This window comes from Oreochromis aureus, linkage group 14, assembly GCF_013358895.1.
Source record: "Oreochromis aureus strain Israel breed Guangdong linkage group 14, ZZ_aureus, whole genome shotgun sequence".
NCBI classification, from domain to species: Eukaryota; Metazoa; Chordata; class Actinopteri; order Cichliformes; family Cichlidae; genus Oreochromis; species Oreochromis aureus.
In genome coordinates, this window is record NC_052955.1 from 31894836 (window position 1) to 31920534 (window position 25699).

A 25699-nucleotide genomic window follows, 5' to 3' on the forward strand; every position below is an offset into this window, starting at 1 on the left:
TTTTAAAACATTTTTTAATCCAATATGTTATTTGAATTCAGTAACTGACTACATTTCAAGGTAATCTGAAACAATCCTGGGTATGGTTACAGAGGTTTTTAGTCTTCTATTATGGTAACAGTTGCAACATTAACTTTCACTAACTGGCACTAAACACAAAAAATATCATGGATACAAAATAAAGCAAAAACAAAGAAAAATTAACCAATGGGAATGCTGGAACACCGCAATGTCTGTCCAAACATTCAAATGTCAAATCTCAGAACTGCCGGAAGACGACTGTTTTCCCGTAAAGTAAGACTTTCCCATTTTTGAAGTCTTTAATGTCGACGCTTACACGCCTACAGATAAAAATGTGATAAGTGTCCCCCGTGCCATGCTTTGTTAATCTGGATCATGTAAACATGCATGCATGCATGTTGGTGCATGGGTTGTTTGAAATATTAGTTGGAGAGATCCCACCCCATTTTCCAACAAGGGAAGCCTTAAAGAGATGGAAACAAAGTCAATTCAGAGATGTATTTCAAAGTCATTATTTAATAAGACAATGTACAAAAATATGAGCGCTGATACAGCAGGCGCAGCCATGTGGGATGTGTACTTGACACGGTAGCAGTAAAAATGAGCATTGGTGCAACATGGTTGTGCTTGTAAATTTGAGAAGAACGCTTTACGGCATGTAAACGAATTCGAATTTCTGTCAGAACCCATCAAAATTCAGGGAGGCAGATGCAACATGACTTCCTTATTGAAGGAAAGACCGGATCAGCTATTGGTATGTGCAAGGTTTTTGTTTGGTTTAACAAGACACTTTTTGGTCATTTTTTATGGCTACAATTGCAGCTTAAGACTACAAACATTGAGTTGTTACTAGTCCGAAGACAAAGCATAGTTGAACCCTGCATTGATCACCAGTGCGAGCATGTAAATAAGGGCTCTGTGACAGTTACTAAGTTTAGGGAGGACCGAAGGGTGTAAGAGATCGTAACAAGCACCAGAGGTTTTGGTTAGAAGAGGGGCTAAAGAGGTTTTGGGTACTGATGCAAGTGCTGCTCGCTGCAGACAACAGGTTCAGCTCCATCTCTCTGAAGTTGGAGTTAGGATAGTGGCATGGCTGGACCTGGAGATGGAGTTGGACCAAGCCAGCGGCTCTGCAGTGAGCGCCCTTTCCACTGGCGGCTCAGTGACTTTACAGGATCTGTCGAGGTCTTCCGTAGCTCATGCCCTCCTGACTGGCTCCCTTATTGGAGCCCATCTGTAAGCCAATCACATTTTTGCCAGCCTTCAGCTGCTCGTCGCTGAAGTCTCGCTTGTTCTCCTGTGCCTTCCTGCAATGCAACATTGCAGTGTCACAAAAAGGTGCCGGAGTCATTGTGTTAACAGGGGTCTGTTTAATTTTAGAGGACTCACTTGAAGAACCAGTTGGGGTCTCCTTTGTATGTGCCTTCATCCTTGGTAACGGCCAAGCTGCCCAAAGCTGACAGGGTCCTCTGCACCGCTGCCAAGTCCTTACCTGTCCCAACACACACAGTATTAACAACAGCATCAGTCAAAATATCAAATATCAATCTCTGAAAACTAAAACCAATATGTGGAAACAACCAAAACCTGCAGTTCCTCTAATGACCACTTGTGGCAACACTCTGAAAATAACATGTGGAGGCTACATTCATTAACAAAAAAAACAAAAACAAAAAAACATCTATGGTTGCACCATACAATCCAAGTGCCTAAACCCTCCACCATTAAACAATCCTGAGAGCATGAAACCTGTCTGACCTTCCCAAAGGTCCACGGTCTGGAACATGTCGGTCTTCGTGACGCCGTACTTCTCGGCAGCGTTGAGGAACTGGGAGATCTGTTCCATTTGCTTGAAGGCCATGGGCGAGCTCTGAATCTTCTTCACAGGTTTCTCGCCGGCAAACAGACTGTTAATGAGCTCGCTCAAGACCTGGAGAGAAAAAACGAAACCAAAAAGGAGGGTAGAAAGGGGAGGGCAGTTAAAGGGAAGAAGAAAGGAAGGAGAAGCACAAATAAAAGATTTTTATCTTAAAGCAATTTCTACTAGAAAACATCCGGGCAGCTTGTCCACTCACACATCCGTCCTTGAGCCAAGCCTGGAAGCCCTGTTTACCGGGCTCTGGCTTCCCCACACCAGAGCCGCACTGACGGCTGATCCACTCCACCAGAATCTGCTCCAGCTCTGGGTCGTACTTGCTGTCGATCTTGTCCTGGACCTGCCGACTCAGGCCGTAGGATGGACCTTTGTTAGCCATGCCGACACCCTGGGGCAGGCGAGAGAAGTGAAGTGAGGGATGGAAATGAACGAGAAACACATGCCTTCAAAGAAAAAGGGCTAATGTGTAGTTATGATCCCTTGATGTCACGTAATAATGGGGAGTTCAGTCTCCCTGATCTTAGTCTTACCTGTGATCTCGACCTTTTTATCAAATATTGTCACTTCTATCCTTGTCCTGCATATGCTTTTCTACCTATTCCATTCATAATAGTTGCTTTTAGCAGCTCACATGTTTGCACTGCAGTATCATTTAGATTGAGTCTAAAGCATATGCAGAAACATGCATAGGTGTGCAAAGAATTTAAATAAAGCCACATTTACTCGAAAACACACATACACCTCCTCCTGACTATATGCTGTGATCATGATACACCAGTACAAACATTAACACCATGCATGTCAGAAGCGTGTATAGAAGCGTAAATGCTCAGCATTCAGTAGAATTATAAACCTTCCCAGGAGCACCAGCAGTAACAGTGCTGCGTCTCCCAGTGCAAACCATTCAGCCCCGTCAGGATGAACGGTGTGCAGAGGGAGCTCGCTATCAGCCAGCTGATTTTTGCATATGTTCCTCTGTAATGCCAGCACACACACACACTCTTTCTTTCTCCCTCTCTCTTTTTTTTGGCTTTTGCTTTGCTCCAACGCACAAACACACATACAGCCAGCACTTGTTTTTTGTCTTTTTTCCATTTTATGCTTCTGTATTGCCTTTGGGCCAACAGCCAATGAGTGCAAATGAGTGCAAAAACTCATATCAAAGTGCTGTCTGCACCATCCAACCTTTGTTGCCATCTTGATGTCAGGTCACGTCAACTTCCCTGTTCCTGGAGAGGTTTAAAGTCGAAACATTGAAAAGGTTAAACTTCTCCGCTGGCTGGAGGAGAGACTTGTTTCTGGCACAGGGTGAGGAATGCTGTTGTTCTGTTTTTACACAATGCACAAGTTTTTCTGATTGGATTCTTTCCACTGTAGTAGAGGCCTGTAGGGGTCACTGACAGAAGATAAAGTTGGGACTAGACTTTTTTTCTTAAAACGTTCCTTTCTTTCACATTCCCCTTATTTTCATTTGCTCATTTATTCTTTCTCACTAAATGATTTGTGAGGCATGGAGACCTGTAATGGAAACAACGTGCAAACACAATACTGGCACATTCCCACTTATGGAATATTCAGCCTACTTTTAGCTCCATGTTTTTGTTTTTTCAGTTTTAATTTCACCCGTCTCCTACTCGTTGCTGGACATGCAGCTGATGAGTGAGCCAGTGTAGCTGTGTTTATGTAAATTACAGATTATAGGCAATCTATGAGTACTTTATGGATTTTTACATTACATTTCAATGCAATTCCTTATTTTAGTTTAGTTTAGTAAAGGGATAAAAGAAATGTGGATTTTTTTGGTATCGTGGATATGATAAATAAAACCATTGTACCATTGTACGAGTACATATCCCCCATGTCTGCGTATTAGAGGCTGAATGCCAAAGAAGTGAATGGCTCCCGGCCCAGAACGTCCAGAGCTCGTTACCTCCAGCCCAGTTTCATATTCTCTGCATACTCTGTGGTGCTTTTCCAGACCACAGGAAACCAAACACACATGCTGGGGAGCACGCTCACTTACTTACAACCACAAGTTCAGATATTATATCTCTTCCTCACACACACACACTCATACCTCTCGTTATTCGGCCTGACATTCGTCATTATATAATTATTATTTCAAAGCAATGTGTCTCTGGTATAACTACAACCTGTCCTTTTTTTTTTTTCTTTTTAAACACTGGCCCTCCTGAAACACTCTGTGGGCTTTGACCACGAATCCTTCACGCTACACTTTTTTTTTTTTTTTTATAGGAAAAGTAATAGACGGCATCTTTACCACACTGTGCACTCAGTGCCTTCTCCCACCACGAAGAGGAGAAAGTGTGCACTGCATAACAACCAAACAAAGCTTATATAATCTTTTTTTTGGAGGTTAAGTAAATCCATTAAGGCCTAGTCTCTATTTTTGGTATTTATGTGCGTCCAGGGGCCTGATGTTGTGTTTGGGACCCAGCCCAGGTCCAATAACTCAGGATTATCTGCTAAACAAGCTTCTGTGCTGTCTGGCTGCTTCTGCTTAATTCTGCTGCATGGGGAGTTTTTCATTTATAGCTACTTCTAATGCTTTGTACTGTAGAAAGAAAAGGATGGAGATTTTTGTGTAAGAGCAATATGGCAGTATGAACATTAAAAAAATCACCAAAGATGGTCAAAACCACAGATTTGAAGAAAAGGCGAGCCTCAAAGACCTCTTCTCAAAACTCCCAAATTGCTCTATCCCACAGTCATGACTTCATCACCTCAGTCCCTCAGTCCATCCATCTCTCCCTCTCCTGTGTTTTCCCCCCTCTGTTTCTCTATCACCATGGCAAATGTGCCTAATGCCAGAACAGGAAACCAGTTTGAGGGCTGTGGCAACTGCGGCAGCCCGAGGGGACGTGGCATCGTACGGCCTCGCCTCCTCTACAGTTAACCAGCTAACCGCCATCTAATGATTTGTATGAATAAGCTCTGGGGTGCTTGTGCAAGCGGCGCGCGCTCTAATCCTTTTGTTTCTTAGCTTTTTAGAGAGTCAGGATTTGGCGTAAATCAGCTGAAGTTTGGGCTGGACATTGTCAGCTGAGTCATCTGGCTGAAGGATGCCATCCCAGATGGATGATGTACTGGTTTTATTTTATTTTTCCAGTTTATTCCAGGGGCACAGAAAAGTTTACTCTGACCTGCCACTTTCTGAAAGCCCTTTGCAGTTCTGATCATTCTGACAAACTTTACAACAGTTGTACGTCTGATGTACTTCTAGTGACTGTGTCATGTGAGCACTGCTGTCCGGCTCACAGCAACTCTTACAAAGACGTGATCAGCCCCTGGCTTCTATAAACCTCTGCTGTGTTTATGTGCTGCTGCTGGATTGGCAGCGCAGATAGTGTTATCTCCTCCTGTTGCTGCTGTTCAGAAACTCAGCTACCCACTGGTACTCCTTCCCCTCCTCCTTCCCACTGCTACTGCTGGCTGGCTTTACTGGAATCACTGGGTGTGCTGCCATCTTTGATGATTTGCTCATTATCTTCTCTCCAAATACTGCTCCACATCAGGCACCAGCTTCATAATGTATTCATAAAGACAGATGGAAAGTTTGGACAGCTCTGTATCCTCATTCTATAATGAGCTCTGTAACTCATTACGCCTTAGAAGCCCATGTATGGCAGTGGATCATTTGCTTGTACAAATAAAACTATGCAGATATGTAGATATATGCAACGCTGTCTGGCTTTTATGTCCTTTCAGTGTAAGGAAAAAAATATCAGCCCTCAAATAAGATATGCACCGCATTACAGTTACACAGTGAGTTTATTTGCAAAGTTTTAAGTTATGTATATAAAACGGGACAACCGGGCTTCCCGTATGAAAACAGCAGTTTTTAATCAGAGAATGAAGATTATAAGCAGCTGTACTCGATCACGTGCAGATATTTGCAAACTTTTATTCAGTCAAATGCGCAAAAATCTTTAGGAAACCTGATAGTCTCTGCATACGTCATAAACCACTGGTGCGTATGTTTGTTTGAGCTCCCATCTGCTCCCGAATCTTGCATGCAAACAGCCTCTTTGACCTCCGAAGGATGAAATTAGTCATATTCTGTATGTATTCCTTTTGATATGAATTTAACACCCCGCATCTGACCATCATCAACCAGGCAACCATCACTTCCAGGAGTTTTACAAGGGAAAAAAGACAAGCATACTCACTGTGTGAAGCAATAGGTGAGTTCTCCGCTGGTGAAGGCGTGAGTGTGGATGCTTGACTGAGTGTTTGTATATGCTTGGCAAGGGACCTCCCTCTCAAAAATGCCGGCTTAAAAGGAGCAGATGAGGCCAGATGACTTCACTCCTCTACTGAGAGAGTGAGAGAGGGTGGAGGAAGGAGGGAGCAACGAAAGCCAAGAATGAGGGCGAGTGAGAGGGGTAGAGGGAGGGGAAAAAAAGGAAACTTCATCCTTAAAAGGGCATGGCCTTTCAGCAGCTCCCTCTCCCCCTGCCTGTTGCGTCTCTTCCCCTCACGTCTAGTCAGAACGCCCAGCCTTATTTGGGTACGGCTGTTCCACGCAGAGAGGAGAGAGACGGCAGCATTGGTTTGGTCGGCGAGAATTCCCCAAATAGTTTCGCCGCATCGCTCTTCGTTCAAAGTGGCAGCAAGATGGCGGAGGGAGAGGATGGAGGCTGGAGGGAAGCGGGGAGGAAGGGTGATGGGATGGAGGTGGAAATAAAAGAGAGGAAGTGACTATTGGATGTGGGGGAAATAATTAAAGTATTGTTCTATACTACTGTAGGGACTGAGCAGTGTCAAAAGTGACTCTGTTTCCACATTTTTGTACGCTGAGGAGCGAAGGAGGAGAGGAGAGGAGAGATAAACAGGATGGGAGTAAGAGAAAGTCATCAAACTTTGAGACAGAAAGCTCCATGTAAGTCCAGGGTGCGTGCATGGATCCCACCACAAACAGTCATGACATTTCCATAACTTCCTTTCCAGTACAAGCACATTTCAGCATGATACTCCTGTGTGCATATGAGAATTCAAACGTATAGTTACAAACTCTCTGTGAAGCTGGACAGATCACAGAGCGAGAAGCTAGTTCAGACCACTCCTACATAAAACAAAGCATCTATTCATACTGACAGTGACAAAGTTACACTCTTAACCCACATTTAATAAACTCTGCCAGCTGTCATACTTTATGTTTTGTCCACGTACCTGATAGAAGTAATGAACATCTGCCTCACAATCACTTTGTCGTGTTATAAAACATCTCTCTTATGATCATTTGTTTCCATCTTTAGAACTCTAATATTCAAGTTACATGACTTTGATCTTCTCCTTTAATCCTGCTTCCATAAGCTGTAAAAATAAAAGGAGAGCCAGATGTTTCTGTGTGCTTCCTCGTGTGTTTTATTGGGTGACTATGAGATATGAGGTATGTTAGTCTTTGATAGATGAAGACGACGTAAAATGGCAAAATGAAAACGAATCAAACGCAGAAAAGAAATGCACAACAATGTCTCATATGTGTTTCTTTGCACATGTGTCAGCGGTGTAGGAATAAATCTTCCACACATAGCTGTGTGGTTGGTACTGGTGGTTTTTGTGCTTTGTGCGTAATCACATTACAGTTACTAAGCTAGCAATGATATTATTAAAGCTTGATAGAAATGTAAAAAATGTGCAGGAAAACAGCTAAAATTGCAAACAGCACCCAGGCCAGAAACAACTGCTGACAACAGGACAGCTACTGCTAGCATGCATCTACAAATACAGCATGCTAACACAAAGCTAGCAGCTTGTGGTTTTCGCTTTTGCTCACACTCGAGCGCAAAAATCTTTCTTAAAAAAGAGTGCTATGGAAGTGTAGGCATCACCCTTTGAAAATGTACCAACTCATGTGTATTTTTTACATATCTAGTAATATGTTTGTATAAATGACTTTTCATTGAGTAATACTCCCTGTACCAAACCCCAGACCCAGTAGTACTTGGCGCTATCCCAGTAGGTAGTGCCCAGTTCCTTAAAAGGACGACTTGAAGCTGATTCCAAAAGTGAGTCAGTCCCCCTACACCCCAAAGTAAAAAGCTAGGCTGCAGCAAAAATAAATACTTGTGCTAAATTCTGCATCCTAACCCTTCAGGGTGGGGATTTTTTCTACGTTACCTGTTTAAATAGAGGTTTAAAGTTGTGTGTTATCAGACTTGAGCATGCTTTAAGTGATGGGGTCCTGACTCAGCCTCTGGCTGTCTGCAGGGAGTCAACTCAGCGTCACTGGTATCTCCAACGTGTTTGTAGTGATAATCAGAGATAGGCTGATGGCGTTTTTTTGGTTTGTTTTGCATATTTTGTTTTTCTTTCTAAGAACTACAAGTGAGATCATATATCATTTATACAATTTCCTCCGTACTGCAGTAAGTTATGGGATCTTCTCTCACTTTAATGACTAAAAATAAAGTGCTCTGCTACCACAAAGAGATGCAAATACAATTCTGTACATTAGTGAATGAAATACTCAGATGCAACTGAATGCAGACTTTCAGCCTTAATTTACTAGGTTGACAAATGAAATAAGATAAAATGTTCAATACTTTTGTCATGCTTCTTTGGAAATCCTTTGCTGGCAATGACAGCCTAAAGTCTTGAACTCATGGACATCACCAGATGCTGGATTTCCTCCTTTTTAATGCTCTGCCAGCCTTTTACTGGAGAGGCTTTCAGTTGCTGTTTGTTTGTGAGCCTTTCTGATGATGATCTTGATTTCATCTGTCCAATGAATGTTTCCCAGAACTGTGCTGGCTTTTTTTTAGATGTCTTTTAGCAAACTCCAATCTAGCCTTTGTATTCTTGAGGCTTATGAGTGTCTTGCACCTTGCAGTGAACCCTCTGTATTTACTTTCATGCAGTCTTCTCTTTATGGTAGACTTGGTTATCGATACGCCTATCTCCTGGAGAGTGTTGTTCACTTGGTTGCATGTTGTTAAGGGGTTTCTCATCACCATGGAATTGATTCTGTGATCATCCACCAATGTTGTCTTCAGTGGACTTCCAGGTCTTTCTGCATTGCTGACTTCACCAGTGCTTTCTTTCTTTCTTTCTCAGGATCTACCAAACTGTAGATTTTGCCACTCCTTTTTTCTGTTTTCACAGCTTAAGGATGGCTTGTTCCACCTACAGTGAGAGCTCCTTTGACTGCATGCTGTCGGTTCACAGCAAAATCTTCCAAATGCAAGCACCACACCTCAAATCAACTCCAGGCCTTTTATCTGCCTAATTGAAAGCTTTAACTTTGGCCATTTTGCCTTTGTTGGCATCTTTAAAATATCATTTTTAAAATCTGGCAGTTTGATTAAGTTTGTTGTTATCGCCATTATTGTTGTGGTCTCTGTCGTTAAACTTTGATAAACTTTGTGTATTCACTCACAGTGAAAAAACTTCCACAGTAAAGACAGATTCAGGGGAGCATTTTAATCCAGTATCACATAGCTTGTACTATTTTGGTGCAAGAAATTCCAGCATTTTATTTGAGTGTCTCTAATTAGCACTTTCCTAAACAAGCTAGCTAGCATTAATGATCCATCCTCTTGTGTTAATGTGTTCATTGCAAGGTCTAAAAACCAGTAACACCTCACACTTCAGTGTCTGCAAACAATTTAGATAAAATGTGTGTCATTAGGAGCAGCTGCTTGTTCAGTCTGGCTTAAATATTCACCATTATCAGGAATTTAATATGCCATGAGTGAGCCTGTTATCTCTGTTTCTGTGGTCAGAAATGAACTTTGACCTTAGTTTGATAATAGAATGAGACCGTTCTCATTCCCAAAGCGTAACATACCGATGATTTGTCACGTCCCGAGGCATTACATAGGAACGCGAAAGGTAACCTTCTGCGTCCCTGTGATATGCCCCTGATAGTGGATAGAATCCAATAGAATGATGCTCCCGGCAGTAACACACGTTCCAGCCGTGGATTCCAGCCTTAACCCGAACCATAACCTTATCCCTAACCTCAGTCGTATTAGATTGTGTTTTCCAAAGCGATTCATGATGAGAAAGTAAATTAAATGTACATGTGTAGATTCATTCCAAATGAATCCGAACAAGTAACACACCGACGATTTGTCACATAGTGTCGGTGTTTGTTTTGGAATGAGAACGTGTTGATAGATTAATGGAACTGCAGCCTGATGCAAAGAGGCAATACTTAAAATGTTGTGTTTCTTGTATTGAGTAACAAAAATGATGAAAATAAGAGTCTAGCTGTTCGTGTTTTACCAGTCTTTGTGTGTTAAACTCCTCTGAGAAGTAGCTACATATTAAACAATTAACTGTATTTTCACAAGTTTACAGCTTTTCACACCAATAAAAACCTCCCTCATGGTCATTCCTATTAATAGATGCACAATTAAATAACATAAAAGTTCCACTTTTAAGCCATTTTCTGTGAATTAACAAAAACTCTCTGTTTTATAATTGGAGGACATTCGTTCACACATTTATTTCCTACCATAAAGCTCATGACCCTGATGAAGGCCACAAGCCGAAACACATTGGTCAGTCAATAAAGTTGTTCCTCTTCTTGGAAGTAGGTGAAGTTGTGCAAGAGATTTTTGCTGTGATAAAGCTCATGTTGAGATTTCTTTGATTTACTACAGCAGCATTTCTTTCATGTGTAGGAGAAGAAATGCTCTTCCTGCACCTTTTTTTTCTCATATTAAGATATCTCAGGAATTAAATGTATAGTTTGGTAAACTTCTGTAGACTGACAGCAAGAGGAGTTCCCTTTTCTAAGCTCAAACTGGGCTGTATGTGGTCCATGCTGTAAAATGAGTTTGACATCTCAGCTTTAAAGTAACAACATGGACCCACCACCCTGTGCTTCTTGCTGCTACACAGAAACTTCCTATTGGAATGACTGGTATGTCCAAATTCTCATAGCATGTGCGTGCATGTGTGTGTAATCTGCTCCTACATCATGTGTTTGTTTAACTGAAGGTGGGTCGTGGCCAGATGCCATTAGCAGTAGCAGCAGCATTGTTATGATCCACTGTCATCCTTCCTAATTTTTTAGAAAAACCTCTGACTGCTTTTTCCATTCATGGATGTTGCCTATGTGAGTGTGTACGAGTTCCGAAATTAAACACACGCCATCACTGTCAACTAAACTTTTATTATGTCATAACCAAAAAATTTCACACTTTATCTTTATACAGACAGACTTTATATAATTTATTGACAAAGATTTAGATCTTAATCATGGAAATAACTGTGAAGAAGTGATTTTCTTATTTTCTTCTAACTATGCACAAACTTGGCATATTATGTGTTAGCAACAAACATCTTTGTAGTTTTTTGTTTAAATCTAATGCAGGGGTTCTTAAACTATGGGACCTGCCTCACAATAAATCACAAACCTACATCTGGTGGGTGAACACTAGTATTTCGATTTCAATCCATTTAAGGTCCTGGAATGAGAAAGATGAAGTGACCTGGCTCTCCAGTTGGTGTATTAGGCAGCAATGTAGGGGTACAGGATGTAACCAGTGAAGACATTGTACTGAAGATTTGTACAGAGTTTCCTCCCGGACATCAGATCAAGGTAAACCTGATCGCCCCTCTGCATCTCCAGTGCAACAACCTGACAAAAAACAGATGGTAAATTGTGTTTCTCACCTTCATTCAAAAATAGTGCAAAAATGACACAGTCTCACATTTAATCACTGTATTTGTAACAACCACTTTACCTGTGTGGCGCTGTCCTCCGTATCCTCTCGATTGTTCTCCCACACACTGGGTCCGTGCTTCCCATTCTTCATGAGCTGGACCTGCACAAGAAAGTAAGGCACAACTCATTTTGTTTTTGCTATCCAGCTAGACCTGTGAGGTGTAATCTGATTACAGAAATTTCAATCCGCTTTGTTTACTTTATGGTAGAGGCGCCCATTCTCTCCCACAGATGAGTAGGTTGTGAAAGAAAAGACGTAAACACCAGGAAAGGGGGCAGTGAAGATACCTGAAAAGACAAAGAGTGTAGAGTTAGTGAGTAAAACTCATAGGAGTCAGAGCAGTTTAGTTTCTGTGTGTGTCTTACCTAAGGACGGGTTATATCCATTGCCACTGTTAAGAAGGACAGAGGAGAAGGGAACTGGAATATTAATATTGAATGGACCGAAGCAACGTTCCGTAGATCCAGGAATCGTAACAGCAATGCTTGGGTCCATGGTGGCCTTAAAGGCAACCTTGATTTTATCTGACAGCGAGAAGGAAGAATTAATACTCAACAACAGAGGTCAATGGCCTCAAAACACTTTGGATTTAATAAACAAGGGTGTTTACCTGTGAGTGACTGTACTCTGCCTTTTAGTGTGCTGATGTCATGCCACAAATAGGTCATCCTTTCTAAGATATCCTCTTCTAACTGGAACATGTCACTGGCTGCACAGCAGCAGCCGCGCTGTTGATTGAAAGTGCAATTGCAGTCCGATGTTTCACAAGTCAGAGCTCCCTTCCAGTTAACTGGAAAAAAACAGAGGAACAGCAAGAAGGCAAACAGATATGACTTCTCAAACTAAAGTTGTAACTAATGTTATATAAGCATTTGTCAACAAAATGAGGCCGGATAACATACGTGCTGCCTGTTTCAGCATTAAGATGGTGTCGGACTGGGCCTGCACTTGATCACAGAGAAACAGTGACCCCAACAGGAACAAAACTGGTAATACAACCATCTGAGAAAAAAAAAAAAAGCAGAATCTAGTTTTATATCAGACTAGAGAGGCCAAGTACTCCTTTCTTATAGATAGCAAACAGATAGTAGATAGTAAACACTGCTGAGCTAACACAAGCATTTTCAAGTGTTTTCGGTCTTCATTCTGAGGTGTGCTGTAAGGAGGAGTTAAATGCTTGAAGCCAGTCCCACCAAACAACAATGGTAAGGACGAATGTGCTGTGTTACTTAAAAATGCTGGATTCATTTCTTGCTAATTGATTGTGTACAACATAGCTATTACTTTTCAGCCACATTTAGTGTGGTTTAGGCTTAGTTTTGACCTTTTTTTTTAACGAAATGGATGCAGCTCAAACAAAAGCATCTGGCTCCTGCTCTGAGCTTTGTTATCTGCCTATTAATTAAGCTAGCTGCTAGCAAGTAAAATACCAAAACTTGTGTTTTCCTCAGAAAAATCCCAATAAGCTAGTATATACACAGCTTACAGAGCCAGAAACATAACTCTAAGAAATATGAACATGATGTTTATGTCGGCTAGATGTCTACTTGGACTTTTTAGCCCTCTGTTTATGGATTCTTATTTCTTTCTCTTCTTTTTTTGTCATCTGTAGGCTAAGTCCAAGTTTCACATTAATATTTCAAAATTTTGACTTACACAGGCGTAACTTGAAATTTTTAGATGTCTAATAAATTTTAATTTCAAGATTGTCTCAAAAAAGTTCGACCTAACTCTGCCTGACATTTTTTTTTTTTCAATATTAGCTTTAAAATATGACTGACTTTGTAACTCATACCGATGTTTTTGGACTGCTTTTTTAACCTAAATTAAAACGGGTAAAACTGAAATGTAGCAGAAAGCAGAGATAATGAATTTGACCTTGATAATATACATCAATCTGGTACCTGTGATACTCTTTATCAAGGCCATAAGTCAGTAGTTGAAAGCTAGCGTGTTAAGTATTTTGGTTATCTTACTGTAATCATCATAACATGTATATTAGTTATGTCTGCATATAAACAATTTCCCTTTTGTCCCACATACAGCAGTATTTTTTTTTAAAATTTTATATGTTTCAAATAGAGGTTAATTATATATCATCCCCCTGCGAATGCAATGTAACGTTCTTCATTTGTATTTGTTTCACATTTTTATAATGTATATGTAAGGACTTAATCATAAAACTTACTGTTTTTCTGGTCCTCTTCTTGTTCTGAAGGACTGGGCCTGTGTCAGCTTCTTGTGAATTTAAGAGAGTCAATGGTGGAGGATGGTTTCAGCTTCTTATTGTTACACTTTGGGTGATCCAGCCCATGAATGACAGTAGCTCCACCTTTTCACATGAACACACACACAAACAGACAAGTAGACATTTGACAGCTAAGGACTAGCCATCCACTCCCTGCCACGGTGACAGCCTCAATTGCCTCTGTAATACAGTCCAGTAGATCGTTTTCCTTTAGTTTAAAAGAACAACAAGTGTTCTCACAGCACCTTTTAGCACTTATTGTGTGGACAGTAATACTCGTTTTTAGGACAGCAGTATCTGGTTGCCATTGTTCAAATGATGCCAGCTGCTCAAAAATGTAGATAATTGTCAGGTCCCCGAGGATATAATAACACTGAGATAAGAAGACAAATGGAGCTGAGTTTTATCTGATTTAACAAAAACAATATACAGTGTCACCTGTTTCCCATGCTGTGGTTGAAGTAAGGGATTTGAGGTATTGCTTTCCCATCATTGCCTTCTCTTTAGGTATTGTTAGAAACTCAGATAGCGGTAGTAGCCCAGTTTATCAATGGCTGAGACATGGATGTTAATAGATGTTCATATCAATGTTATGATCTGGTGTTGTGGGCCAATATTTGTTTAGTATTCCAGTAAGTTACAAGGCTGTTCACAACATCATTTTTATCTTGATTTTCAGTGATAGATTCAACAAAGGCCAATGTGTTTGTTAGAATTTGAATAAAAGAAAAAAAAAAAAGGAAACTCATGTTCACGTGGCCCTATTTGATAACACAAAGTGGAAACACTTTAACCTGGTTCAGAAAATTGGCCTAATAGAGTCTTTTGTTGCCCTAGAATATGTTAGCTGACTGCACAATTGTCATAAGATATTGCATTCTGTTGAGGCCTATAATATGTGCCTTGATGTTTCTATGTGCAGATAAGAAATCATCATTGCCATTATTTGGGAGTAGTTTGGTAATATAGACACTTCATTTCTTATCTCACTTAGAAACTTTGATCATTTGAGTATGAAATTTTGCATTACAGAGTTGTTTTAAGTGAAATACTTGGAAAATAAATGAATGAATTGAATTATAGAAATGTGCAAACATAAGTGGAAATACAGTATATAAGGCAAATCTGAGTTTTTACAATTCTATTGAGCTTGAAAATGAATATTTGGTTTGACCACCTAGTCAATCTGTCTTATAATTTCTTTAAGCAGTCTTCAGGAAAAGTTCTTCAGACGTCTTGAAGGAAAATTCAAACCTTTAGATCTTGGCTTCTTTTCATTCGGTTCTCTGTCAAGATGATCCCACATTGCTTCAATAATGCTGAGTTCCAGGCCCTGGGGAGACCAATCCACTCTTTGTCTGTTATCCAAGTATTCCTTTACTGCATTGCCAATGTGAGTAGGATTATTGTGGTGCTGAAGAATTAAGCTGTTGCCAATTAGTTGCTTTCCAGATGGTATTACATGGTTTAAAAATCTGACTGTGCTCTTCTGTACTCATAATTACATCAATTTTGACAGCATTTCCAGCACCACTGGCTGATGCAGCCACAAACCATGACAGAGCCTCCACCATGTTTTACAGATGGCTGTAGGCACACTAGTTTACCTCTTTACTGAGCTCCTTCTCAACAACCATCCCTTTACTGCACACTCCAACATAAAGCCTTTGTAGACTAACAGATCCTTTGAGTAGTAGTAGGATGCAGAGCATGCATGACCAGCTAATGATAATGTTGTATTTCCAATTTAAAAAAACAGATCCTCTAGGCTATAAATTGACCTTGAACTAAGCATTTTCACCACCACCATCTTAGTGTTTTGAAACTTGACATGATGAATAAGCAGTGGATCTGATTGGACTGAGGATATATCCCAGCTACTCTAATAATGAACACAATTTATACAATAAATAAAAGTTTTGATTCACCAGGACTTGAAATTAGCGACTGTGTCTATAAAATCACTTACAGAGTGTTTATCGAAAAAGGGTTCCAAGAGGCATTTTCTTATAGACATCTGTACACCCAAACCTCTATGTAACCAGCTGGCCACTAGTGACTACCTGACAAGGTTTTGTACAGTAAATGGCCCAATTGCTAACCCATTGTTAGCTATAAAAAAAATTATTAGGCCAATATCTAACAAGTTTTAGGATTTTTTTTTCAAGTCATTGAGTGAATTGCCCCATCATATGGGGCAGCAAATAGACAAATCTGTGTGTGCCTAATACAACATCACCCTTAGCATGAAGTTAACAAGTAACGTGATCGTACCAAAGTGTATATATTGAAATCATAGTTGGCTATTTTTTCACGCATAAAAGTAATGCATTTAAAAATAAAATATTGGCCCCATTAACAGGAGTTTGCTGTACAGCAGCTCCTCATTCACCTCTACTGTTTGTTATTAACCTGAAACCAGGTGTTTTGTCAAAAAGACGTGGCCCTATTTGATAACAAGGTTTTTCATGTGTTGACAGCCACGTTTAAAAATGTCCGTACTCCTGGAAAAATGTATTATATTTGTCTTTTGTTCACCACCTGTGTGTACGGAGTCTCAAATCAGTTGACCTGGTTCATCGCATAGTTTCATGTTCTTCCTATCTGATCTTCTCGATGCCAGGGTATCTCAGGTGTTTTATGTCTGTTCTCCCGTCCTCAAGATAATTCATGTAGCACCTGGGGACAAAAATGGCATGCAGTGTTATAACCTCAGATGTGATTTCAAACCAGAGCTTTGAATTTCTACTGAGATTGTTTGATACAGTTGTGAAAATGTGCCCGAGTTCATTTCAGTATGATGATACCAGCCAGAAAAAGACTGCTTTCTTTTGGAGTAAAACAACTAGTAAAAAAGGTCCCACTGCTGTTTGTTTGATAATTATAATGAAATACTACTAATTCTTTAAACAGTCTTCATTTCTTTTATTTTTAAGATTGAATAATTCAACTTATTGTGACAGAATGTATAAAAACTACCCAGCAAATTCAACTTCTTAACAACTACCTGGGGGCAGTTTTAGACTTAAGATGCATTTTGACCTAATTTTTTAGCAAGTTTTAAAAACTCTATTGATCACGACTATTCTACTGATGACTTTTCTACTGATGAAGCTATCAAAGACTGATGTGGATATTCAGTCTATTTAATGGTTTTGTGACTGTCTTTGTGATTCAACTTGGGTATCATCCATCCACCTGCTTATCAAGAACCTGGTCGCAGGACCAGCAGCCTTAGCAGAGAAACCCAAACCTCCTTCTCCCCAGCCACCTCCCTGAGTTTATCCAGGGGAACAAAGAGGCATTTCCAGGCCATTTGACAGATATAATCTATTCAGCATGGCTTGGGTTTGCCCCAAGGCCTCCTCCCAGTAGCAAATGCCCAGAACACTTCACCCAGGAGGCGCTCAAGAAGCATCCTTGTCATATGCCCAAAAAACTTCAGTGGGTCACCTCAGCTGGCTGTGTTCGTTGAGGAGGAGTAGCAGCACTACACTTACCATCTTTCGATAGACTGAATGCTTCACCCTGAGTAAGAGGCAAGCCACCGTTGTATCCATTGTTTTAGTCACCATCGAAAGCTTGTGACTATAAGTGAGCATAAGGAAGTAAATCAACCAGTAAATCAAAGTTTCATATTTATGCCCAGCTCTCTCTTTACCACGACACAGTAGTGCAGCATCACTGCAGACGTTGCCGCAATCTGTCTGTCAGTCTCCCCTCTCCTCTGACTTTTTAATAAGACCCTGAAATATTTAGGATTTACAATTTATGATTCTCCATTTTGGGGCAGCAACTCGTCCCTGACCTGGAATAGGCATGCCACCCCTTTTCAGCTAAGAATCATGTCCTCAAACTGGGAAGTGCTAATTCTCATTCCTGCCGCTTTACACTCTACGCTACAAACCGCTCCGGTGTAACCTATTTCATTTAGACTCAACATCCCCAGCCTCCCTGCTTTTGAAGTTCTACCTCAGGTGGGTGTTAAAGATCTCACAGACTGGGCCTCTGCCAGACGCTCCAAGTGCACCTTCACTATACATTTGTATAGTGTCCAGCATCCTTCCCCAACTTACCACCAGTGGGTATGGACACCCTTATGGACAAATTTCTGTTTGCAAAGAAGTCTTATGGCAGAACACTAATCAGGTTAACATCAGGTTGGTCATTTTCTTCCAGACCCGCCTCCGGGTCTCACTATTGTTACGGATGTGAGCACTGAAGTCCCCCTTTAAGAATCACCAGATGACTCTAGACCACTGGTATACAGACCATGGCCGACTCAGTGACTGTAAGGTGCCCAGGTCCCTGTGGTTGTGGTTCAGGTCAGCATGTACTTGTACAATTTAGTATGTAAAACATGGTGAAAGTCCTTGACCTGAACATCGTTCTAGGCAAATATGACACTGTACAAAATCTCTGAACCCCTGAACAGGTGACAGGTATACGATCAGGTTTAATCTAGTACCTGATGAAAGGTTAGTCGGATGCATCTGACTGATGTTATCGGGTAAATAAAATAAAGTATATTAAAATGAACTGAAATCCACCATTTACTAAACGTTAAGACATTCATCTCATTGATACTGTATGTGTCATTTATGTCTGTCACCAGAGTGGTAATATGGTTTAATAAGGCTTCATATTCATGCTCACTGTGACCAAGATTGTAAATAAAGTTTTTTTTTTAATTTAAATGATATATGTGTGTTACTTAATATAGTTCAATATAAAGTTGGTCTGTGGAAAATATCAATACCTAAAAAGTAAACAGCATAGTACAGTCAGTATTTCAATAGTTTAATTTTCCAAACAATCACACAATTCTTCAGTTAAAACAAAATTTGATTACAGTTCATGTAATTTTACAAGGTGCATGGGTGCTGATTGTATATACACATTACACGCCATTACTGCAACAAGAAAATATGTTTTTTTCAGAACAAAGATACTCTTATAGTTTCTTGGTTTAAGCTTTCGGATTGTACAAGCTGAATCAAAGCACGATAAATTTAAAACCGGGACTTTCTCAAAAAAACCCAAAACAGTAGACTGATACAGAAAATTTCATCTAGCAGATGCTAACCTAAAGAGTGGAGCAAAACTTGCAATAAAAACCAACCATCCTCCAACTTATTCAGTACCATAAAGCAGAAAGCCACTGAAGGTGTTGTAGTAGCTTTCATCACAGAGATAGCAGCCACTGCTTAAGGTAACAGTCACCATGTCTCCAACTTTCAGGTGCATGGCCACAACTATAGTGGCGCTATCTTCTTGGTCATTGTTATTAAACTCTTTGGCTCTTGCCATCACTTTATTGTTAACCTGCAGATTGGCACAGGCAGCCAGCATGTTGCCGGGAGACCCCGCGTCACTGAAGATGGTGACTGCGAGGCTGTAGACGCCTGAGTAGGGAACGGTGAAGATGCCAGTGTTCATGTTGTAGGCTCCGCCCAAGTTAAGGAAGGCATTTTTGTAGATGACGACCTTGTTCATTTCGCTGAAGGGGCCGTAACACTTAAAATTTTCATCGCTGAATAGAGAGACAGAGAAGGCAACGCGGCTGGCTGGAAATGCAAAAGGGAGATGGTGTGTCAGCAATGCAAAAATCGGGTTTTGCTGTTATGTCCTTTATAATCGATCACTTACCTTCAACCACCCTGAGACTTTCTTTTGTCTTTTGGAAGTCCTTCTCCAGCTCAGTCAAGCTCTTGTTAAAGTAGGTCTTCAGCCTGTTCACCTCTTGCACCATCAGGCAGCAACCACAGGAGAATTTATCCGTGCTGCATGCTGGACACAAAGACACATTAACACAGTTGCAGCAGAGAATATATGCGCACACGCTTTTTGTGCAGTCACAGTTTCTCACCACTGCCTGCGTTGGGGTCGGGATCTGGAGCAATCCGGACAGGTCCATTCCAGGAATATCCGTTTTGAGCAAACGCTCCATTCAGCAGACACAGCAGTACAAGAGCTGTGGAGAAAAATATGAAATAGGTAAACCAATTAAGAAAGAGAAAGAGCTACTTACTAGATGCCTGTTTTGTGTGTAAACATAGGCTTACCTCTCATGCCGACACTAAATGATGGCAGCTTCAGTTGGATGAAAGGTAAGAGAGACTGATGAGCTCAACAAGAGTCATGGATATATATTTTTCTCAGCGCTCCTCCCTTATCACCTTCCAACTTTGACAACACCCCTTCTTGTTTTTTTTTTCCTGTCCTTTTTACCTGTGCAACTGGTAAAGTTGTATCATCACCACTTGATCTCAGCTTTAAAAATCAGACAGAAGCAGGAACACACCCTGACTCTAAGGCTTTGTTGTGGATGCCGGTGAGGTATCATTTATCATCTGGAAAGAGGTGTCAGTGTGTCCTCATTAGCAGACAAGGTGTAAAGTGCTGGTTGATAGTCTAGTGTACTTTTCTATGCACAGTTCTAACCTGCCTTAAAAAAAGCACTGTCATTTTACATGCTTGTGCTTTCAGTGTGATAGATACGTTGACATATTTTTCGGTCCAACAGAAACGTGTTAGAAGGGCATTATACACACGACATACATCAGAATCAGAATCAGAATACTTTATTGATCGCTAGGGGAAATTATGTTGGTTACAGTGCTCCCGTAAAAACAGTAACAAAAACAGACAATACAACAAGTAAGAAATAACACAATATATACATACATAAAAGTTACTAATAAATATCTGAATAAGAAAGAAGAGCGTGTGCAAAAAGGGTGTAGCTATTGCAGTTTACAGTGTGTTAGGTGGCAGAGTTGTACAGGGAGATGACCACAGGCAGGAATGATTTCCTGTGTTGTTCAGTGGTGCTTTTTGGTAATCTCAGTCTCTCACTGAACATGAGAATATATGTATAGAGTAGGAAGACTTAAGTAACGTTCTAAACTGCGGTGTTATACTGCCAGCTTGTATTTTATACAGTGTAGTGCTGTGATCATTTTTACATTAGGAAATAATCTGTGTAGATTAGAGTGAAATGAAAGTTTCCTGGTGACAAATGAAGCTGCCAGTACTCGTAGTTTCACATGATTTGTTACATTGTATAAACAGCATCTTAATTAGCTACAGAATGTATTCAGAATTACATACACCAATAATATATTGTAATACTGCACTCTTTGTTGCAATTTAGGACATGATTAAATCTTGCTTTAGTCATCCATCCGCTTCCGCTTATCCTTTTCAGGGTCGCGGGGGGCGCCCATAGTAGCTGTCATAGGGCGAGAGGAAGGGTACACCCTGGACAGGTCGCCAGTCTGTCACAGGGCTAACACATAGACAAAGACAACCATTAGCACTCACATTCACACCTATGGGCAATTTAGACTTTCCAGTTAACCTATCCCCATTATGTGCATGGCTTTGGACTGTGGGAGGAAGCCAGAGGACCTGGGGGAGAACCCACGCAAACATGGGGAGAACATGAAAACTCCAAACAGAAAGTGGTGCAATTGAACTCAAGACCTTCTTGGTGTGAGTTAGCAGCAGTGCTAACCACCACGCCACCATCCAGCCTATCAAATTTAAGATAGAGGGTTGACTCAAGTGAGTTTTCTACTAATTGGATCAGTTCTTGGTCCTCCAAGGCATCCTTGGGCAAACACACAGACCCCCAACGTAACCCTTGATGCAACTATTAGAGTGTGTGCGTGAATGTTAGACAAAGAGTACGAAAATAAAAGTGCAGTTTGTTTATATATATATATATGTGTGTAGATAGATAGATAGATATATGTATACATATATATATATATACATACATATACATACATATATATGGTGAATGATACGTAGTAGAAAACGCTCTGACTGCTCAACTTGAGGAGTAGTAAGCCAGTACATAAGTATCATTTGATATGGGCAAGAGGTGGATTACACCCTGCGCTGGTTGCTAGGCCATCACAGGACTTATTGGAAATTTCATTGGTGTGGAAAGAAGATAATGATTATATATCCTCCATTTTCCACTCAAATTGTGAACAGCACACTGTGGTATTATCACCGTTAGAACTTTGCTTTATTTGTTAAAGAATGGATCAAAAATTATAACAAAGGCAACTGTGTGTTTAAAGATCTGATTTATTTCATTATTTCTGTAGGCTTGACAGATTTCACAGACAAGTCATATGACATTTATAACTAAATAAAAATCAAAACTGTTATAGCCAAGACACTTCAACAGTCTAATAGCAAAAAAAGATACAGCCGTATTAATTCAAGGGTAAATCCAGACAAGAGTGTTTAAGAAACTTTTCTTCAGCATAATGACACAAAATCTCAGAAAGAACAAAATGATGCGTGTGAAATCTTGGGGCTACAAGTCACTGATGTCACCATAGAAAAATTACATCTAGCAGGCTTACATTTTGTCAGTATAAAGCAAAAGTTGGTACAAAGCACACAGTGGCTACACTTTGCCAACTTAATCAGAAGCATAAAGCAGAAAACCAGTGAAAGTGTTGTAGTGGTTGATGTCATCGCTTAAGGAGCATCCTTGGAGCAGCTTGACAGACAGCCGGTCCCTGGCGTTCAGCTGCACAGCCACGACAACACTGGTGCTGTCTTCAAGGTCCTGACCATTTCTTTCAATGGCTTCAGCCACATTTTCGCTGTTAACCTGCAGAGTGACGCAGTTGCTCAGGGTTACGCGAGCAGAGCTGTAAATCGTGACGGAGAGGCTGTAGACGCCGGAGCGGGGCACGGTGAAGACGCCAGTCTCCACATTGTAGCCGTCTCCCAAGTTGATAAAGACATGTTTGTACTTGATTATGCTGTCACTGGAGAAGGGGCCATAGAAGGCCATGGCTGAGTTGTTGTTTAGAGCAACGGAGAAGGCGCTGCGGCTTCCTGGAAATGCAGAGAAGAAATAGCTTAGCGAAAAGAGAAATCTATCAGCTTCGACTTCTAGTTTATGGGCCACTTGATGTCACTCACCTCTCATATTGTTGAGGATCATTTTGGAGCTCATGAGCTCATCCTTCAGTGCATTAATGCTCATGTTAAAGAACTTCTCCAACCTGCCTATTTGTTTCTGCATTAGACAGCAGCCACACGACGCCTGGTCAGTAACACACACTGCATACACACACAGATGAGTAGGTTGTTAGGTAAAAACATGCAGAGCTATATTATGACATAAATGCAGACTTTTTTATTTAACAGCCTCTCACCTTGGCTTTGAACGGGGGCTTGTTGCGGTAGACTCTCCGAAGGTCCGATCCAGGAAAAAATGTTGCCCTGACCAAAAGCTGCATGCAGCAGACACAGCAATACAATTGCTGGAGGAAAAAAAAGGGCATCAGACGTCTTTGCTATTCTGAAATAGTGAACTGACTCTAAACCACTACTATTTTCTAACCTTTTTCTTTTTTAATTTGTGGCATTGACAAGCTTAATTGAAGACATTCAACATCCCAAAATTTAAAAATTCTTCCAGTATACCTTTTCATTTTCACATGGTTTAGTTTCCTAAATTTAAAATTCTAAAATGCAGTCTTTAGTCATTTTATACTTTTGTCACATTTTTTTGAATTTCTTGCCTGCTAGAATCTGAATATTTTGAACCTGAGCTAAATCCATTAATGTTCTTTGCAATTAAAAAATCTTCCTCCTAAAGGTTATGCCAATGTAGATATGACGTCTATCTAATCTCACCTCTCATGTTGATGCCGATATATGGGGAATGATGATGCTTCTGAAGGGTGGAAGTTGTACTGACTGATCATGACACAAAAGTAATGGATATATAGTTTACTAAAAGCCCCTCCCTTGTAACCTCTTTACACACGACTCCTCCTCTCTCCTTTTTCTTTGCTGTTCATCCCCTTTCCCTCTGTGACTTTATAGCTCAAGATGAATCTCTTTTTTCATCACTAGAGGCTCTCATTTTCTCAAATTCACACGTTGACAGACAGCTTATGTGTGCTGCTCCAGGGCGCCTTGTTTGATGTTACACACATATCTTTGCTATGAGCAATTTTTCATTTCTGCTTGTGTTCATCGTAGAGATGCTCAGCTGAAATAGTTTTTTTTCTAGTCAGATTACTAAACATTGTTTTTGCACTCTCCATGTTCATGATTGAGTTAAAAACAAAAAACAAACAACAAACCTGCCTTTTTGGAAGAAAAAACTGTGCTGATTGTAAGCAAGATTTATTTTATTTAGCTACTGCTGAGAACAGCACGACCCTCTGACTGCCAGTAGTCCTACAAGGAAGCTCACCTGCATGTTGTTAGAGCCAGGTAGAAAACAGCCATGCTTTGAGGTAAATCCTAATGCCAATGCTAACATATTTATGATCAAACATTTTATTAATCATGTACACCATCTTACCATGTTAGTATGCTATCACTTTCTAATTAACCTTATAGGTAAAGTACAACTAAAAGACATTCATTCATTCACATAAACCAAAAATGGACCTTATGCTGATGAACTATTTAAGTCCAGACCAATTTTTTTGGGCAGATCAATATTAGAGTGCTGCACCACTATAAGCTGTTGAATTATAGGAATAATTATATTTTTGTGGACTGTGTACTAGGTCGCATTAGAATCACAGTATGATTGATACCATTGTCATGACTGTGTGGCTGTATGGTAAATTAGCTTAGTAGAAAGACTGAAAAAGAGGGAAATATGTTTAATTATGTTTGAAGAGGTCTATGCAAGTGATAGACAAAATAAAAACAATCTTTTGCTTTCTTTGCTGAAAAATAGCCTATTTATCAAGGAGGGCTCCATGTGGAGATTTTGTTGGCAGAAAAATGAAGACACGTGTAAGCCCCGTGTGACTCAACACAGAACCTGTACGAGCTGATTGGGTGGCCAGTGGTCACTGCGTACCTGCTTAATGCCCAGTAGAAATCTGTATAGAGGCACACAAGTGGGAATACAGTGGAAACACAGTATGTCTCATGTGTAAAGTCTTTTCTGTTAATCTCTAATAGATTTATACTGAGCAAACAGGGGTATTGCTTTCAATGCTGAAATGAAAGCTTTGGATAATTACTCATTAGTATTTACAACAGCTGAATGTTGTATGAAAACACTCATTTAAACTATAAACAACCCATTAAATTACAGTCTACCTCCAGATCTGAATCACTGTATTTAAAATTCAGTGCTCTTCTCTATAATGATCATGTGCATTAGCACATTACAGTGACTTACGGTTCACTTTCCCCTTACTTTTGGCAGATTAGTTTTACTTGTCTGCTCTACTGCTTTTTCATGTGTCACCTGCAGACTTCCTTGGGCTTTCTTTGACCTGTGATGAATCTAAGAATAATAAAACTACTGTACTTGCTTATGCACAAAAACTAGTACTCCACAGGAAGAGAGTGCTGGCTTGAATCCAGACTAACCTAGCTTGTGTGGGATTTAATCCAAAGAAAAAGTAATGCAAATCAAAAAAATGTCCTTCGTGCAGCTTGACCTTGGTTCAACTTGCAGCAGTTTCCAGCTATGTGAGTCTCAGCTAAATAAACCAAACCAAAAGTTCAAAAAAGAAAAGAAACTCTAAAGAAGTTAGCGGCCATTTGCACGCTCCACTCTCAGAGTACAACTCAGTGGCTCAAATGATGTTGCTGGAGGCAGCATTAGTTTAAAAAGCAAAATATTTGAGAATATTTGCAATTTTAGCCTGAAACAAGAGAGAAGAAAGCACATAAAATGAAAGACCTCTGCTTTGTTTTATTGAATACTTTTCAAGATATCCATCCATCATGACTGATAAATATCAACCACTAAATCAACTTACAGCTTCTGGTTCTGCACTAGGACCAGTTCTGTTTACATTATACATGCTTCCCTTAGGCAGTATT

General features: G+C 40.3%; 4 protein-coding genes across 5 annotated transcripts; all 4 read right to left on the minus strand.

Annotated features, from left to right (window-relative positions):
- Nucleotides 1-509: 509 nt before the first annotated feature.
- On the minus strand, nt 510-6245 carry tagln (transgelin). Of its 2 annotated transcripts, XM_031744082.2 has the most exons (6): nt 6088-6239; nt 3083-3126; nt 2097-2285; nt 1780-1951; nt 1411-1513; nt 510-1328 (listed from the first exon to the last, which is right to left on the minus strand). In XM_031744082.2, the coding sequence occupies exons 2-6, from the start codon at nt 3092-3094 to the stop codon at nt 1190-1192; spliced, it is 615 nt and encodes a 204-aa protein (XP_031599942.1). In that variant the 5' UTR covers nt 3095-3126; nt 6088-6239; the 3' UTR covers nt 510-1189. The 2 variants fall into 2 exon arrangements, with proteins under 2 accessions (XP_031599942.1, XP_031599943.1); XM_031744083.2 differs by lacking the exon at nt 3083-3126 and having other exon boundaries at nt 6088-6245.
- Nucleotides 6246-11025: 4780 nt separating this feature from the next.
- Nucleotides 11026-12944, minus strand: cbln18 (cerebellin 18). The gene is made up of 7 exons (XM_039598158.1): nt 12926-12944; nt 12504-12603; nt 12212-12391; nt 11967-12125; nt 11800-11888; nt 11620-11700; nt 11026-11513 (listed from the first exon to the last, which is right to left on the minus strand). The coding sequence occupies exons 2-7, from the start codon at nt 12601-12603 to the stop codon at nt 11385-11387; spliced, it is 738 nt and encodes a 245-aa protein (XP_039454092.1). The 5' UTR covers nt 12926-12944; the 3' UTR covers nt 11026-11384.
- A 5689-nt stretch (nt 12945-18633) lies between these two features.
- LOC120432921 (EMILIN-2-like) lies at nt 18634-19953 on the minus strand. The gene is made up of 4 exons (XM_039598307.1): nt 19915-19953; nt 19719-19823; nt 19499-19639; nt 18634-19416 (listed from the first exon to the last, which is right to left on the minus strand). Exons 1-4 carry the CDS (start codon nt 19919-19921, stop codon nt 18983-18985), a joined length of 687 nt encoding a protein of 228 aa, XP_039454241.1. The 5' UTR covers nt 19922-19953; the 3' UTR covers nt 18634-18982.
- A 1985-nt stretch (nt 19954-21938) lies between these two features.
- LOC116323686 (complement C1q-like protein 4) lies at nt 21939-23619 on the minus strand. The gene is made up of 4 exons (XM_031744081.2): nt 23528-23619; nt 23044-23151; nt 22808-22948; nt 21939-22720 (listed from the first exon to the last, which is right to left on the minus strand). The coding sequence occupies exons 1-4, from the start codon at nt 23532-23534 to the stop codon at nt 22296-22298; spliced, it is 681 nt and encodes a 226-aa protein (XP_031599941.1). The 5' UTR covers nt 23535-23619; the 3' UTR covers nt 21939-22295.
- Between the last annotated feature and the right edge of the window lie 2080 nt (nt 23620-25699).